This window comes from Mesoplodon mirus (genome assembly GCF_964341445.2).
Source record: "Mesoplodon mirus genome assembly, chromosome: 8".
NCBI lineage: Eukaryota > Metazoa > Chordata > Mammalia > Artiodactyla > Ziphiidae > Mesoplodon > Mesoplodon mirus.
Window position 1 is genome coordinate 34,505,413 of NC_138984.1, and position 15,207 is coordinate 34,520,619.

Here is a 15,207-nt window from a genome sequence, read left to right on the forward strand (position 1 = left end):
AGAAAGAAGAACAAAGAAAACCCAAAGTCAGTAGAAGGAAAGAAATCATAAATATCAGAGCAGAAATAAATGAAATAGAACAAAGAAAACAATAGCAAAGATCAATAAAACTAAAAGTTGGTTGAGAAGACAAACAAAACTGATAAACCCTTAGCCAGACTCATCAAGAAAAAATGGGAGATGACACAAATCAATAAAATTAGAAATGAAACAGGAGAAATCACAACTGACACCACAGAAATACAAAGGATTATAAAAGACTACTACAAACAACTATATGCCAGTAAAATGGACAACCACAAATTCTTGGAAAGGTACAATTTCCCAAGACTGAACCAGGAAGAATTATAAAATATAAACAGACCTACTGCAAATAATGAAATTGAAACTGTAATTAAAAATCTTCCAACAAACAAAAGTCCAGGACCAGATGGCTTCACAGGCAAATTCTATCAAACATTTAGAGAAGAGCTAACACCGATCCTTCTCAAACTCTTCCAAAAAATTGCAGATGGAGGAACACTCTCAAATTCGTTCTATGAAGCCACCATCACCCTGATACCAAAACCAGAAAAAGATATCACAAAAAAAATTATAGATCAATATCACTGATGAACATAGATGTAAAAATCCTGAACAAAATACTAGCAAACAGAATCCAACAACATATTAAAATGATCATACACCATTATCAAGTGGGATTTATCCCAGGAATACAAGGATTCTTCAATATACGAAAATCAATGTGATACACCATATTAGCAAATTAAGGAATAAAAACCATATGATCATATCAATAGATGCAGAAAAAGCTTTTGACAAAATTCAACACCCATTTATGATAAAAACTCTTCAGAAAGTGGGCATAGAGGGAACCTACCTCAACATAATAAAGGCCATATATGACAAACCCACAGCAAACATCATTCTCAATGGTGAAAAACTGAAAGCATTTCCCCTAAGATCAGGAACAAGACAAGGATGTCCACTCTCGCCACTATGATTCAACATAGTTTTGGAAGTCCTAGCCACGGCAATCAGAGAAGAAAAAGAAATAAAAGGAATGCAAATTGGAAAACAAGAAGTAAAACTGTCACTGTTTGCAGATGACATGATACTATACATAGAAAATCCTAAAGATGCTACCAGAAAACTACTAGAACTAATCAGTGAATTTGGTAACATTGCAGGATACAAAATTAATGCACAGAAATCTCTGGCATTCCTATACACTAACAACAAAAAATCAGAAAGAGAAATTAAGGAAACAATCCCATTTACCATCACAACAAAAAGAATAAAATACCTAGGAATAAGCCTAACTAAGGAGGCGAAAGACTTGTACTCAGAAAACTATAAAACACTGATGAAAGAAATCAAAGATGATATAAACAGTTGGAGAAATATACAATGTTCTTGGATTGGAAGAATCAATATTATGAAAATGACTCTACTACCCAAAGCAATCTACAGATTCAATGCAATCCCTATCAAACTACCAATGGCATTCTTCACAGAATTAGAACAAAAATTTTACAATTTGTATGGAAACACAAAAGACCGTGAATAGCAAAAACAATCTTGAGAAAAAAAAAAAAACCTGGAGCTGGAGGAATCAGGCTCCTCAACTTCAAATTATACTACAAAGCTACAGTAATCAAGACACTATGGTACTGGCACAAAGACAGAAATATAGATCAATGGTACAGGATAAAAAGCCCAGAGATAAACCCATGCACATACGGTCACTTAATTTAAGACAAAGGAAGCAAGAATATACAATGGAGAAAAGACAGCCTCTTCAATAAGTGGTGCTGGGAAAACTGGACAGCTACATGTAAAAGAATGAAATTAGAACACTCCCTAACACCATACACAAAAATAAACTCAAAATAGATTAAACACCTAAATGTAAGACCAGACACTATAAAACTCTTAGAGGAAAACATAGGAAAAACACTCTGACATAAATCACAGCAAGATCTTTTTTGACCCACCTCCTAGAGTAATGAAAATAAAACCAAAAATAAACAAATGGGAACTAATTAAACTTAAAAGCTTTTGCACAGCAAAGGATACCATAAACAAGACAAAAAGACAACCCTCAGAATGGGAGAAAATATTTGCAAATGAAACAATGGACAAAGGATTAATCTCCAAAATATACAGACAGCTCATGGAGCTCAATATCAGAAAAACAAACAACCCAATTAAAAAATGGGCAGAAGACCTAAATAGACATTTCACCAAAGAAGACATACAGATGGCCAAGAGGCACATGAAAAGATGCTCAATGTCACTAATCATTAGAGAAATGCAAATCAAAATTGCAATGAGGTATCACCTGACACCTGTCAGAATGGCCATCATCAAAAAATCTACAAACAAAAAATGCTGGAGAGGGTTTGATGAAAAGGCAACCCTCTTGCACTGTTGGTGGGAATGTAAATTTATTCAGTCAGTAGGGAGTACGGTATGGTCGTTCATTAAAAAACTAAAAATAGAACTACCATATGACCCAGCAATCCCGCTGCTGGCCATATACCCTGAGAAAACCATAATTCAAAAAGAGTCATGTACCACAATGTTCATTGCAGCACTATTTACAATAGCCAGGACGTGGAAGCAACCTAAACGTCCATCGAAACGTTTAGGTATATGTGATGTGGCACATATATACAATGGAATATTAGCCATAAAAAGAAACGAAATTGAGTTATTTATAGTGAAGTGGGTGGACCTAGAGTCTGTCATACAGAGTGAAGTAAGTCAGAAAGAGAAGAACAAATATTGTATGCTAACACACATATATGGAATCTAAAAAAAATGGTACTGATAAACCTAGTGGCAGGGCAGGAAAAAAGATGTAAACATAGAGAATGTACTTGAGGACATTGGGGGTGTTGGTGGGAGGTGGAAGCTGGGACAAAGTGAGAGAGTGGCATGGACACATATACACTACCAAATGTAAAATAGATAGCAAGTGGGAAGCAGCCGCATAGCACAGGGAGATCAGCTTGGTGCTTTGTGACCACCTAGAGGGGTGGGATAGGGAGGGTGGGAGGGAGGCTCAAGAGGGAGGGAATATGGGGGTATATGTTTGCATATGGCTGATTCACTTTGTTGTACAACAGAAACTAACACAGCATTGTGAAGCAATTATACTCCAATAAAAATGTATTAAAAAAAAGAAAAAAAAATGTTTGCAAACTTGGAAAAATATATATAATTATACAGCTAGTTATGAAAGATTCCCTAAGTTGCTATGAAGGTGGCTAATCTTTTTAATTAGCAGAGGAATAGGGTAGGGAACACGCCTATTGTGTCTGCTGCTGTGTATCTAGCAGCCATCAGAGTACCTGGCCAAAATAGGTGCTCAGTAAATACTCATGGAATGAATGCTAAGAGATTGTATGGATTTTTGAATCAGAGAGATTTGGTTTGAATCATAGCTCTGTACTGGAATCGTAATAATCTCTATCTCCAAAGGTTATTAAGAAGATTGAAAGAGGTAACACATGAAAAATATCTGGCACATGTATTTTCCTTAGTGCTGTTCATACATTTGCTAATTTATAACATTACATGTTACAATCAAAAAGTATTCCAAATGACCAGATTAATAAACTGCTGCATGTTTTCTACCTGTATGTAGAGAGACTGTACATGTAGTAAAATCCTACTCAATAAATCTTTGGCTGATATACCATTAGAGCAGCCAGAGTGTTCAGGAAAAGTATTTCCTACTTCAAGGTTTTTTAGAGAAGTCTGTATTGTTCATTTAGTTTTTCTGCACGTGGCTTTCAGTTGCCTTTTTAGCTAGTGACCCTGGATTTTAACTAATGAACTCCAGCTGTTCTTATTTTTGCCTTTCAGCCCTTCTCATTTAACCTCCTGTCTCCCTGGTCTCACATCCTTAAAGTTCTTACAGGAAAAATGGGACAATGCCAAAGTTTTCAAATGAGGCCTCATGTCTTCTTGAGGGGAGAGGGCTCCTCTATGAAGGGCTCCCAGCTTTTACACTGGTGGAAAAAGAAACATCCATTGTTGGAAACTGGATGCCTAACAACCTCAAATGTGTCAAAAAAAATCCTTTTGTGGTTTTTCATATTAAACAAGCAAAGCATTCAGTAAGGTAAGTCCATAAAACAAACCAAGAAAAGTCCATAGTTGAATACTAAATGTAATTGCAAACACCTGTGATGGAGAGGCAATTCCTCGGTAAATATGCAATAAAAGAAACACTTAGCATACAGAGCAATACACATCCAGTTTTTCTGAACCATGCTAAGAACCATCTGTTAGCAAAACCGGCAAAAGTTTTCACTGTTAAACTCAAATGTCATCCCGAAAATGTTGGCTGTGGGCAAAATCTGAGCGAGCCAGGCCTGAAGCAACAGGCAAGCTCAGCTCACAAAGGAAACACCATGAGAACAGGGTGAACCTGGGCCTAGAGACCCTCCCCTTATGCTGGTGACCTGGGGATGTCTATTATGCTCAGAAATCCTCTTTAGCCTATCCACACATCTCTTTCTAAATCTGATCATCCTTTTAGGGGGACCACTAATACATACATCACTAAGTACAGCTTCCATTATATTAAACACTTAAGGCCACACTTTCCTCCAGAATGCACCTGATCCTACCAGACTAAATCCCCGGCTAACCTGATAGTCATTTGGCCCTTCTCCTGAAATTCAAAATGATGTATTTCCCAGGGGCTCTGGAAGACTTTTGAAAATGGCATCAAATTCAGTTATAAACTCATTTTCTGAATTCCTTTTTCCATGCCTGTTTGCATGACCCATCCTCCCAAGCTCAGTTCAAATTCTATTGACTCTATTAGCCACATTGAGATTGACTTGTTCTCATCTCAGTTTACAAGGTCTTTGTTACCTCCACCATAACACTGGTTGCAACTTGAATCATTTGCTCTGTTACAACTGAAAAGATAGAGAGCAAAGATCAGGCTTTTTCTTATTCTTCACAACACCCAGCAGCATGCTTTGCGTACAGGATGTGCTCCATAAGGAAGGGAAGGTGAAGTAGTTAAAAGGGAAGAAAGAAAGACCAGGGAGAAGCCATTTCTTTGGGTTTTTGATGAAATGAATAGCAATCCTGTCATTTTTTTTTTTTAAGAAGATGTTGGGGGTAGGAGTTTATCAATTTATTTATTTTTGCTGTGTTGGGTCTTCGTTTCTGTGCGAGGGCTTCCTCTAGTTGTGGCAAGCGGGGACCACTCTTCATCGCGGTGCACGGGCCTCTCACTATCGTGGCCTCTCTTGTTGTGGAGCACAGGCTCCAGACGTGCAGGCTCATGGGCCTAGTTGCTCCGCAGCATGTGGGATCTTCCCAGACCAGGGCTCGAACCCGTGTCCCCTGCATTGGCAGGCAGATTCTCAACCACTGCGCCACCATTTTATTTCAAATGGCTTATGTAAAAAGGTTAATAGATTGCATTTTAATGATTTATTTTCACTATACTGGCTTCTTGATTTTTAAATTATAAATTGTTAGTTATCTTGATAGTGAACAAGACATCACTAAGGGAAAGTAAAAAAAATAGAATAATAATAATAGTCAATGTTTGTTGAACTATGAAGATAAAACTCTATGATTAGTGTTTTATATGTATATTCTCATTAAAGCCTCATAACAGCTCAGTGAAATAGGTACTATTATCCTCTTTCTGCAATAAATTGAGTCTTAAATAGGAAAAGTAATCTACCCACGGTCACACCACTAGTAATTGGTATATCTAAGATTGAAGCTCAAGTCTATCTGATGCCACCAAACTTCTCACCCACTTGCTCTACTGTCCAGGGTTCAGAGAAAATACAGGCATAACACTAAAAATACACGTTTTCCTAAGGAGTTTTTCAAATGCTATCTCAACGACTTATTTTCAGGCAAACTGCTTACTGAGAATTTGTGTGAGTATATTATTTACTTTCTCTTTTGTATGGCTTTTTCTAGGGTTATATAGATACAGCCTTAGCACTTAGCATGGGACCAAACTTGCAGAAGATATTTAGTAAATACTCACTGAGTTCATAGTTTGGGTCAACGAATATAATAGTTTTGAATTCTAATTTCTTCAGGAATAAGTAATAAAATGATTTGGAAAACTGGTGTGAAGAATAAAATTGCAATTATAACATTACTTCTATAAATATAAAAAGCTAGATGCTGAATGGATAGGCTCAATGCATTTTTATCAAATCAAAAACTTAAAATATCCCTTGGGTCCACTCTACTGTTCTTACCTTCCCGGATGGCTGTAAATGGGACTCCTTCCTCTGTATTCATGCTGATGACTTTTAAAGCCACTAGTTGTCCATTTATCCTAGAAGAGTTGGGGGAAAGGGCACAGATTTGTTGACATGGCCCATAGCAGCAATTTATACTAAGGATGGTTTAGCAAAAGTAGCTTTCCTTCAAAATTTATTCCAGTATATGAAATGTACATGTTTCTCAAAATAAAAAAGTTTTAAAAGTCATATGTATATATCAAGCCATTGTTTTCTCTTTACCAAAGTGATATATATTTATTACAGAAAATATGGAGAATATGGGAAAGCACAGAAAAAAATAACCCAACAAAGCCAGCTTCATATTTTGATGTATATTGTTTCTTTTATTTCCCTTTGTGCACTTGTTTGACCCATTCTTATTTTTCATCTGAATTATTGTAATGACCTCCTAACAGTCTTTCTGCTTATATGTTTGTACCCCTACTGTCTACTTCCAACAGTAGCCCAGGGCATCTTTTTTAAAGTGAAAGTCAAAACAAGTCACTTCTGTGCTCAAAACCCACCGTCATCTCCACATTTCATTCTGAATAAAAGCCAAATTCTTACAATTGCCTCCTAGGTGCTACCAGACTTGCCCAGTCCCACCATTCTCTCTCTCTCTTCATCTCTTACTCTCCCCTTATTCATTGTTCTGTTTGCTGATGTAAGCTAAATGCCAGAGAACAGAGAAGATTTTAATGTAAGTATAAGTATATTGTTTTTATTTTTTCTTCTTTTTTTTTTTTTTTTTTTGCGGTATGCAGGCCTCTCACTGCTGTGGCCTCCCCCGTTGCGGAGCACAGGCTCCGGATGCGCAGGCCCAGCGGCCATGGCTCACAGGCCCAGCCGCTCCGCGGCATATGGGATCCTCCCAGACCGGGGCACGAACCCGTATCCCCTGCATCGGCAGGCGGACTCTCAACCACTGCGCCACCAGGGAGGCCCAGTATATTGTTTTTAATACAGTGGGATTCACATCGTATTATTAGGAACTTGTTTTTCCTCCATTTAACTTTTTCTGTTAGTCATTCTTGTATTATTTGACATTTAATAGTAACATTTCATCATATAAATATGTACAATATATTTTGCCAATTCCAAATATTTTAACATTGTTTCTAATTTTTGACTATTATAAAAATACCTGGACGATCATATTTGTTCATATTTGTAGATAAATCTTTTCATACAGCCTCTGTTATTTTCTTAGGGTCGTGGTGGAATTGCTAAATCAAAGAGTATGCAGTACACAAATTTTTATTGTTTTGAACACATGTTCCCAAATTGTGCCGCAGAGTGATCACACCTCTAACTGGTCGTGAGCCTGGCCATTCCAGCACCCTCTCGCCAACAGCAGGCAGCGTTGTTTGTTTTTTTTTGTTGTTGTTGCTTTAAGATTTCATATTTTAGAAAAGTTTTAGATTTACAGAAAAGTTGAGAAGATAGTACAGAAAATTCTCATATACCTCACATCCAGTTTCCTCGGTTGTTAACATCTTATATCAGTATGACACATTTGTTAAATTAATGAGCCAACATTGATATATTATTATTAATTAAAGCCCTTAGTTTATTAGGAATTCTTTAGGTTTTTTTTTTCAGTAAAATTGTATTGCTTGTTGTGGGTTGCACTGTAAATTGGTAAAATTTGGGGGAATGCAACATGATCATATGTGTGAAAAGCCATAAAACTACCACACTCAGGAATTTTTCTCAATAGTTACTTAACAAAGATTTCAGTACTTCCAAATGCATGAAAGATATCATTCATTGTGTTAGTCACAATAGAAAAAAATAGAAATAGCTGAAATGTTCAACATTAGAGAAAAAACTGATTTGATACATATACATATTGCAATATGATTACCAGGACTTCTTTAGTTTTTACCTGACGTCCCTTTTCTATTCCAGGATCTCTTCTAGGACACCACATTGCATTTAGTTGTCATGTCTCTTTAGGCTCCTCTTGGCTGTGACAGTTTCCCAGACACTCCTTGTTTTTGATGACATTAAAGGTTCTGAGGAGTACTGGTCAAGTATTTTGTAGGATACCTATTGGAATTTTTCTGATGTTTTTCTTATGATTAGACCACAGTTATGGGTTTTGGTTTCATCACATCATATTAAAGGTACATACTGTCATCAGAATTTACGGCTTTTGATGTGGCCTTAATCACCTGGCTCAGGTAATACTTGTCAGGTTTCTTCACTGTAAAATTATTCTCCCCCCACCCCCTTCCATACTAAACTTTGGGAGAATGTCACTATGAGTAGCCCACACTTAAGTACTGGAAAGTTACGCTCCACCACCTTGAGGGTGGGTTATCTGCATAAATTATCTGGAAATTTGTCTCTTCTCTCCCATTTATTAATTAACCGAACCACTTATTTACAGTACTATGGACTCATAGTCACTTTATTTATTTATTTTTTTTGAGGTACACGGGCCTCTCACTGTTGTGGCCTCTCCCGTTGCGGAGCACAGGCTCCGGACGCGCAGGCTCAGCAGCCATGGCTCACGGGCCCAGCTGCTCCGCGGTATGTGGGATCTTCCCAGACCGGGGCATGAAGCCGTTTCCCCTGCATCGGCAGGCGGACTCTCAACCACTGCGCCACCAGGGAAGCCCTCATAGTCACTTTAAACTTTGGGTTACAACCCAATAAATACTATTTTATTTATTTTGTTGCTCAAATGTTTCCACCTTTGCTCTTTGGGAGCTTTTTCAGTTGGCTCCTAGGTATCTTTGACATATCCCCATAAATGTGGGGTTTCTTTTTGGGGGGCATGTTTTTATCTTCATTTTTTGGCCTATTTAATAGGTAAAAAGGATTATCACATTTTAATTTCTATTCCTTTAAATAATTGTGGAACTGAGTTTTCATAAGGTTATTGGTCTTTTCTGTTCTTTTGTGGTTTACCTGTTTGCCCATTTTTTATTGAAATAATTTTGCATATACTTTTCACCAATTTCTTTTGTTTGCCTTATCATATCTTTGAAATTTTAAACTTAAAAATTTTTATGATGCTCAGTATTTTCCAAAATGTTTTACCCAGAACATAGCTCTGTGAAATTCTCCCTATCCCCTACCCTAAATTTTTCTGTTCAAATATGTTTAGAAAATGCTTTATACTTTAAAATTTTTCTTCATCTTTTTTTTTTTTTTTTTTTTTCTTTTTGCGGTATGCGGGCCTCTCACTGTTGTGGCCTCTCCCGTTGCGGAGCACAGGCTCCGGATGCGCAGGCCCAGCGGCCATGGCTCACGGGCCCAGCCGCTCCGCGGCATATGGGATCCTCCCAGACCGGGGCACGAACCCGTATCCCCTGCATCGGCAGGCGGACTCTCAACCACTGCGCCACCAGGGAGGCCCTTCTTCATCTTTTTTAGAGAGTCATGGTACACATCAACATTTTAAAGATGCTGAGAGCACCTACAATAAAGGATCACATTTTATTTTGTTCTAGGGTTACCCGTGTCAATTGGACAATGGTAATGGTTTCAGTGAAACTTCTAGTCAGGTGTCTCAGAACTGGGGGGGGTCCCTAGAACGTACTTGGATAGATGGGGCACCACGGACATGTCCAATCTTCCCGTACAGGTTCTGACTTAAGTGTTACATATAGACAGACCTTTCCAGTCCAAAAGTTACACAGACTTCCCCTGTTTATTCTTCTAGCTCTTGTATGTTTCCTTTTTCATTTAACTCTTTAATCTACTGGGAATTTATATTGTATATTTACCTTTTCCAAATTGCTAACAATCGTCCCAACTCCATTTATTGGACTGTTTATTTATTTATTTATTTTCCCTGCTGATTCGACACGCCACCATGATTGTATATTAGATCTTACTAATGCTTGGATTTGTGACTGTTCTGGACTTTTACAGATCATATTTCTTTGATCTGTCTTATACTTGTGCTACACTATTTTAATTATCGTAGCTTTTGAACATACTTAGAATACATTAAAACTCTAAATTACAGAATCATTGACATCTTTGTACTACTAGATATTCTAATCCAAATATCCTTACAAGGGTCCCTGAAATGATCTACAAGACCCCATATAAGGCCCTACTGCATCTGCAACTCCTCACTGTCCTCACATCCTTCCATTCTCCCAGCCCAGTGCCAGGCCTGCTCCTGCCTCAGGGATTTGCTACTTGCTGTTCCCTCTGCCTGAAACTCTCTTCCACTACACACTCACACAGCTCACGCCTCACCTTTGTCAGTCTCTGTTCAAATGTTCCTTTCTCAGTGAGGCCTCCTCTCTCACTATTTAAAATAGTAATTCACCACCCCACTCTGGCACTCCCTATTCCTCTTCCCTGTTTTATTCTTTTCCAAAGCATTTTCACTCTTTGACAAACTCAGTCAAAGAGTTCATTTGTTTATTGCTTCTCTCAGCCCCACTAGAACATACACTCCATAAGAGCAGGGATTTTTGTCTCTTGTTTTCCAATGAGTCCTTATTGGCTAAAATAGTGCCTGGCACAGAGTAGGTGCTTAATAAATATGAGTAGAATGAATGAATGCCTTTCTGGCTTTTTCTTCAAGTCTTTTGTGTCCCTTACTAAATCTTTATATAAATCCTGCCCTTTTTTTTTTTTTTTTTTTTTGGCTGCGTTGGGTCTTCGCTGCTGCGCGTGGGCTTTCTCCAGTTGCGTTGAGCAGGGGCCATTCTTAGCTGTGGTGCACAGGCTTCTCATTGCGATGGCTTCTCTTGTTGCGGAGCACGGGCTCTAGGCACGTGTGCTTCAGTAGTTGTGGCACACGGGCTTGGTGGTCGTAGTTTGCGGGCTCCAGAGTGCAGGCTCAGCAGCTGTGGCACACAAACTTACTTGCTCCATGGCATGTGGGATTTTCCCAGACCAGGGATTGAACCCATGTCTCCTGCATTGGCAGGTGGATTCCCAACTACTGCGCCACCAGGGAAGTCCCAATCCTGCCCATTTTTTATTGTAATGATTTTTTTTGTTGTTGCTTTTTGAGAATAATTTCCCCTACAGTATTTTCTATTAAATGGTTATTGCTAATACATAAGACAACTTTTGATAAGTATATTTTGATTTTGTAACTGATCACCTTATTGTTCTATCTCACTACTTCTAATAGTTTCTTAAATGATTCTCTTGGGTTTTTTTAGGTAGACAATTCTATAATCCACAAAAATTATATTCAGTCTTTTTTTCCTCGTTGCATTGGCTAGAATGCTTATGATAATCTTTAACAACAGAGAATAGTGGGCAGTCTTGCCCTACCTCTAACTTAATGGTGATGTCTCTAGTATTTAACAAAGAAAAAGTATGTAGGCTATTGATTTGAAATTATTCTACAACATAATGAGTAATTATCATTCTAATCCTATTTTGTTCAGAGTTTTAAAAACTAGAAATTGATGTTGAATTTATCAAATGCCTTTTTGACATTTATCTCTATATGTTTTAAAATTATAAATGTAATGCTTTTGTGGTAAGAAATAAAGTGAAAAGTTTGAGTGACCTTTCTCCATTCCAGTTTCAACCACTAGAAGGAGCTACTTTTAATAATCCCTTGTATATTTTTCCAGATTCCTCTAGGCACATACAAATTTATACATGAACAGTGCTTTTTTTCTAAATGAGATCATATATTGTTCTGTAACTTGCTTGTTTCTCATAAAATATTGGGCATCTTTTCATACATCTTATACTCTAGATGGTTGCATGCTATTTCATTATATAGTGATAATTTAGCCAGTCCTCCATTAATGGATATTTGTAACCAGGTTTTTACTTTTTCTATTATAAATCTTGCTGCAATTAATACACTGTTACATATATCTCTGTGCACTTGGACAGGGTATATATTTGTAATGTATTTTTCATTCTATTACTAGGCTGAATCCCTTGGAGGAAATCTTTTATATTCTTAGTACCTAAGATAGTTTATGGAAGTGAATTAAATCCTATTTTTACATAATATATTTAAAATGGTATCTCCTCCAAAATCCTCTTTAACAAGTAAAAATTATAACACAAGTCCTAAGATAAATAATAGTCTTGTATTTATATTAAATTCTTAAAATTAACATTTAACTACTTTGAGCCATTATTTTTCTCCATTGGAGTAACATAAATTAAAGAAATCAGACCTTTTGACTATCCCACCTTGACTAAAAGCTGTGGAGTTTGTGAATCTTTCAAATACGTTTAACAAAGTTTTTATTAGCCAAAATGGGCACTTGCTTTCTGGATTAACAATCTTTTTATTCTCCAGCCATTTTGTGTAGAATTGCAAGTGTAGAATACCCAGGATTAATCATTCTTTGCATAATATATCATACTTTGTAGAAACCAACTTCAGTTTCTTCTACAAAGGCCAAGTGGAAGAAGGAAGGAGAAAACTCAAGGCTGCCATTGCAAACCTCTGTCATTGTATTTTGGGCTGAATGGGGGGATATGAAAATATCTGTAGAGACACCTAATCAACTGTACTTCCCACCAGGTAAAGAGCAGTAATTGTTCTTTGGGTCAATAGTTGAGAAAGTTTAATTTGAATTGAATCAAAGAAAGGAAAAGCTGATAAATTAGTGGGCTTATTTTAATTGGGGCAGGGGAAGTTTGTTTTCTTTCAAGGCTACTTCAATAATCATGTCTTTCCCTATTGACTATGGAGTCTTGCATAGGTCCCGAACTTCTGTCCTGTGTCATCTGGCTTCATAATGTCAAATCCTGGGGGTGAGAGCCTCATCTCTAGTCTCTCCCAGGTAATGAGTCACTCACCGGCTAATGCCCTTGTAAACTGTAGCGTAAGAACCTTCACCCAGCTTCTCCAAGTTCAAGTAAGATGAGGCTGCCCCAAAGGGGAGGCTCTTCCTCTGCATAAGGGGAATGAGGAGGAATGAGAGGGGGGAAAGAAAAGAGCATTTTTTTAGTGTTGCCTTTTTCTCCCCCCAGAGAAATTAGACAGCATTGCAGAATGTACTTGGGAAGGTCTGCTCAGTAATTGCCCTGGAAATAAGGCCCAGCCTCTCTAGACAAGCACACATTAAATTCTTGATCAACATCAGCTGCTCACTCACCCACTGAAAACCCTGACTCAGATCCTCTTCCTGAAAAGAATCGCTGTTACTCCGTGGCCTTTTACTCTTGAACTTCCGGGCACGGACAGCCTGAAGTCCCCTGGGGTGAAATGAAGTCATGGAACATGATGCTTCTTTTAGGTCTGTTAGCTAGAGAAAAGGGAAAGTGCAGGAATAAAATTTATGCAAAGTCAAGACTCAATGGCTAGCATAAACCACTTTTCCTTTATTTGCCTGATGTTAACTCTTCAAATGTTTTCCAAGCTTCCTACACGCCCAAAAGGCACCTTTCCTGAGCATCAGTTCCTTAAAATAAATAAATAAATAAAATAATGATATCAACTGCTGAAACACAACATTTTCTCTTCACCTAAAAATATATCTTTAAACACTTAGGTTAACCTAAATTTCTTTGATGGATGGTTTCAAATTTTTCTGTTAAACCTACACTTTTTTTTTTCGTGTCCCCTTAATTTCTCTTTTTAGGAGAAAAATTTTCTAGTATAACACTGCTAATAAACATGAACTAATTACTGAAATTTTTAATCCGTAGGGTACCATTACTGCAGCTTGCTTTTTGAGGTTCAGCTCTCTAATTTAGTACTTCAGAGATTTCAAGAGAATAACTTTCTCGACTTCAAGTCAAGTGAGTTTCATGCAGCCCAAAGCATAGGATTAGTTTTCCCTTTTGGCTTAAAAGGATATCTCCAAATTTGATAACAACAGTCACAAATCCTCTGTGACTTTAATAGAATTTTCTTTTTATTGCTTTAGACCTAGTGCAGGAAAACCAGACCCTGGTACAGAAAGGGAGCCTCTGAACTCCTCGGTTTATGGATAGAGGAGGATGCTGCTCCTGGAATACAAATACCTTGATCGCAGCCTCCATCATCTCCGGAGCACTCCTCTGACGGCTGTGTGCATCGCCTCCCTCCCAACAGCAATGGCAGCTGCATCCAGGCTGCAGAGTCTTTGCACACAGCTCTTGACCCATAATCTTCTAGGTTCAAGGAGAAAACCCGGCACTTGAACCTCTCTCCCTCTGCCTCTCCTGTCCTTGTTCACTCCCTTTGTGCCAGAGGTCAGCAATGCTGGGGCTTTCATATGACTCACATGAGGGCTCTGCTTGGAGCAGCCTCATGACTTCAGCAGTTTTTCTTCATCAGTGCAAGAAACTACACATCAGAAAGGCGGCCGCCTGCATTCATATGTGCGCAACTGAAACCAGGACAGCTAATATTGGCAAGAATAAAACTTGGCACAATTAAAGTTCTTATTCCAGTCACAAGTTAGTGCTACTGGTATACACAGTTTTTATGAATTTACATTGCTTATCCATATTATTGATAATATTTATTAGGCTTTCCTGGTGCTAAAGCAGATATGTTAAGGAGTATTTTCCTCCTGCCCTTCATCTGAAAGTATTTTGTTTTTAAGACTTCAAAATAAATTTGTAACCTAGCCAACTTTTAGTAGTCAAAGAAACCACAGAACCCTAAAACAGGAAGAAAGCTGAAGATATCTACTCCATCTCTTTGCCTTTATGCAATAGTGTAACTAAGAGTCCCAACGGGTACTCATTCATTCACCAATTCAAAAACTATCTAGTGAGCACCTGTGTTGTTCTTATTACTAAACAGGTAACAGTGTTACACAATGGTGGAGAGAGAGAAGTTTGTATGAAATAGCTCCTTCTCTCCCTCTCTCCTCCCCTCTCCCTGCCTCCTTCCTTCCACATAAATGTAATTAACATTTACTATATTAATACCATGACATGTCAAGGAACTACCTCAAGCTAGTTTGCAGTCTTTGAACAGAACTTTTCTCTCTCATAGACTCCTAAGGTCATT

General features: G+C 37.8%; 1 protein-coding gene across 4 annotated transcripts in view; it reads right to left on the bottom strand.

Moving 5' to 3' along the window:
* The window catches only part of CDK15 (cyclin dependent kinase 15), a gene marked incomplete at both ends in the record, with an annotated part of 86,375 nt that extends 72,024 nt beyond the window's left edge, over positions 1 to 14,351 (bottom strand). For 2 of the 4 annotated variants that reach the window (XM_082630825.1, XM_082630824.1), the window contains 4 exons: positions 6,267 to 6,346; positions 13,059 to 13,153; positions 13,358 to 13,507; positions 14,229 to 14,351. In XM_082630825.1, coding sequence (XP_082486951.1) covers positions 6,267 to 6,346; positions 13,059 to 13,153; positions 13,358 to 13,507; positions 14,229 to 14,351 — 448 coding nt within the window. The remainder of the gene's footprint in view (positions 1 to 6,266; positions 6,347 to 13,058; positions 13,154 to 13,357; positions 13,508 to 14,228) is intronic. The other 2 variants (XM_082630827.1, XM_082630826.1) reach the window with 2 other exon arrangements.
* Between the last annotated feature and the right edge of the window lie 856 nt (positions 14,352 to 15,207).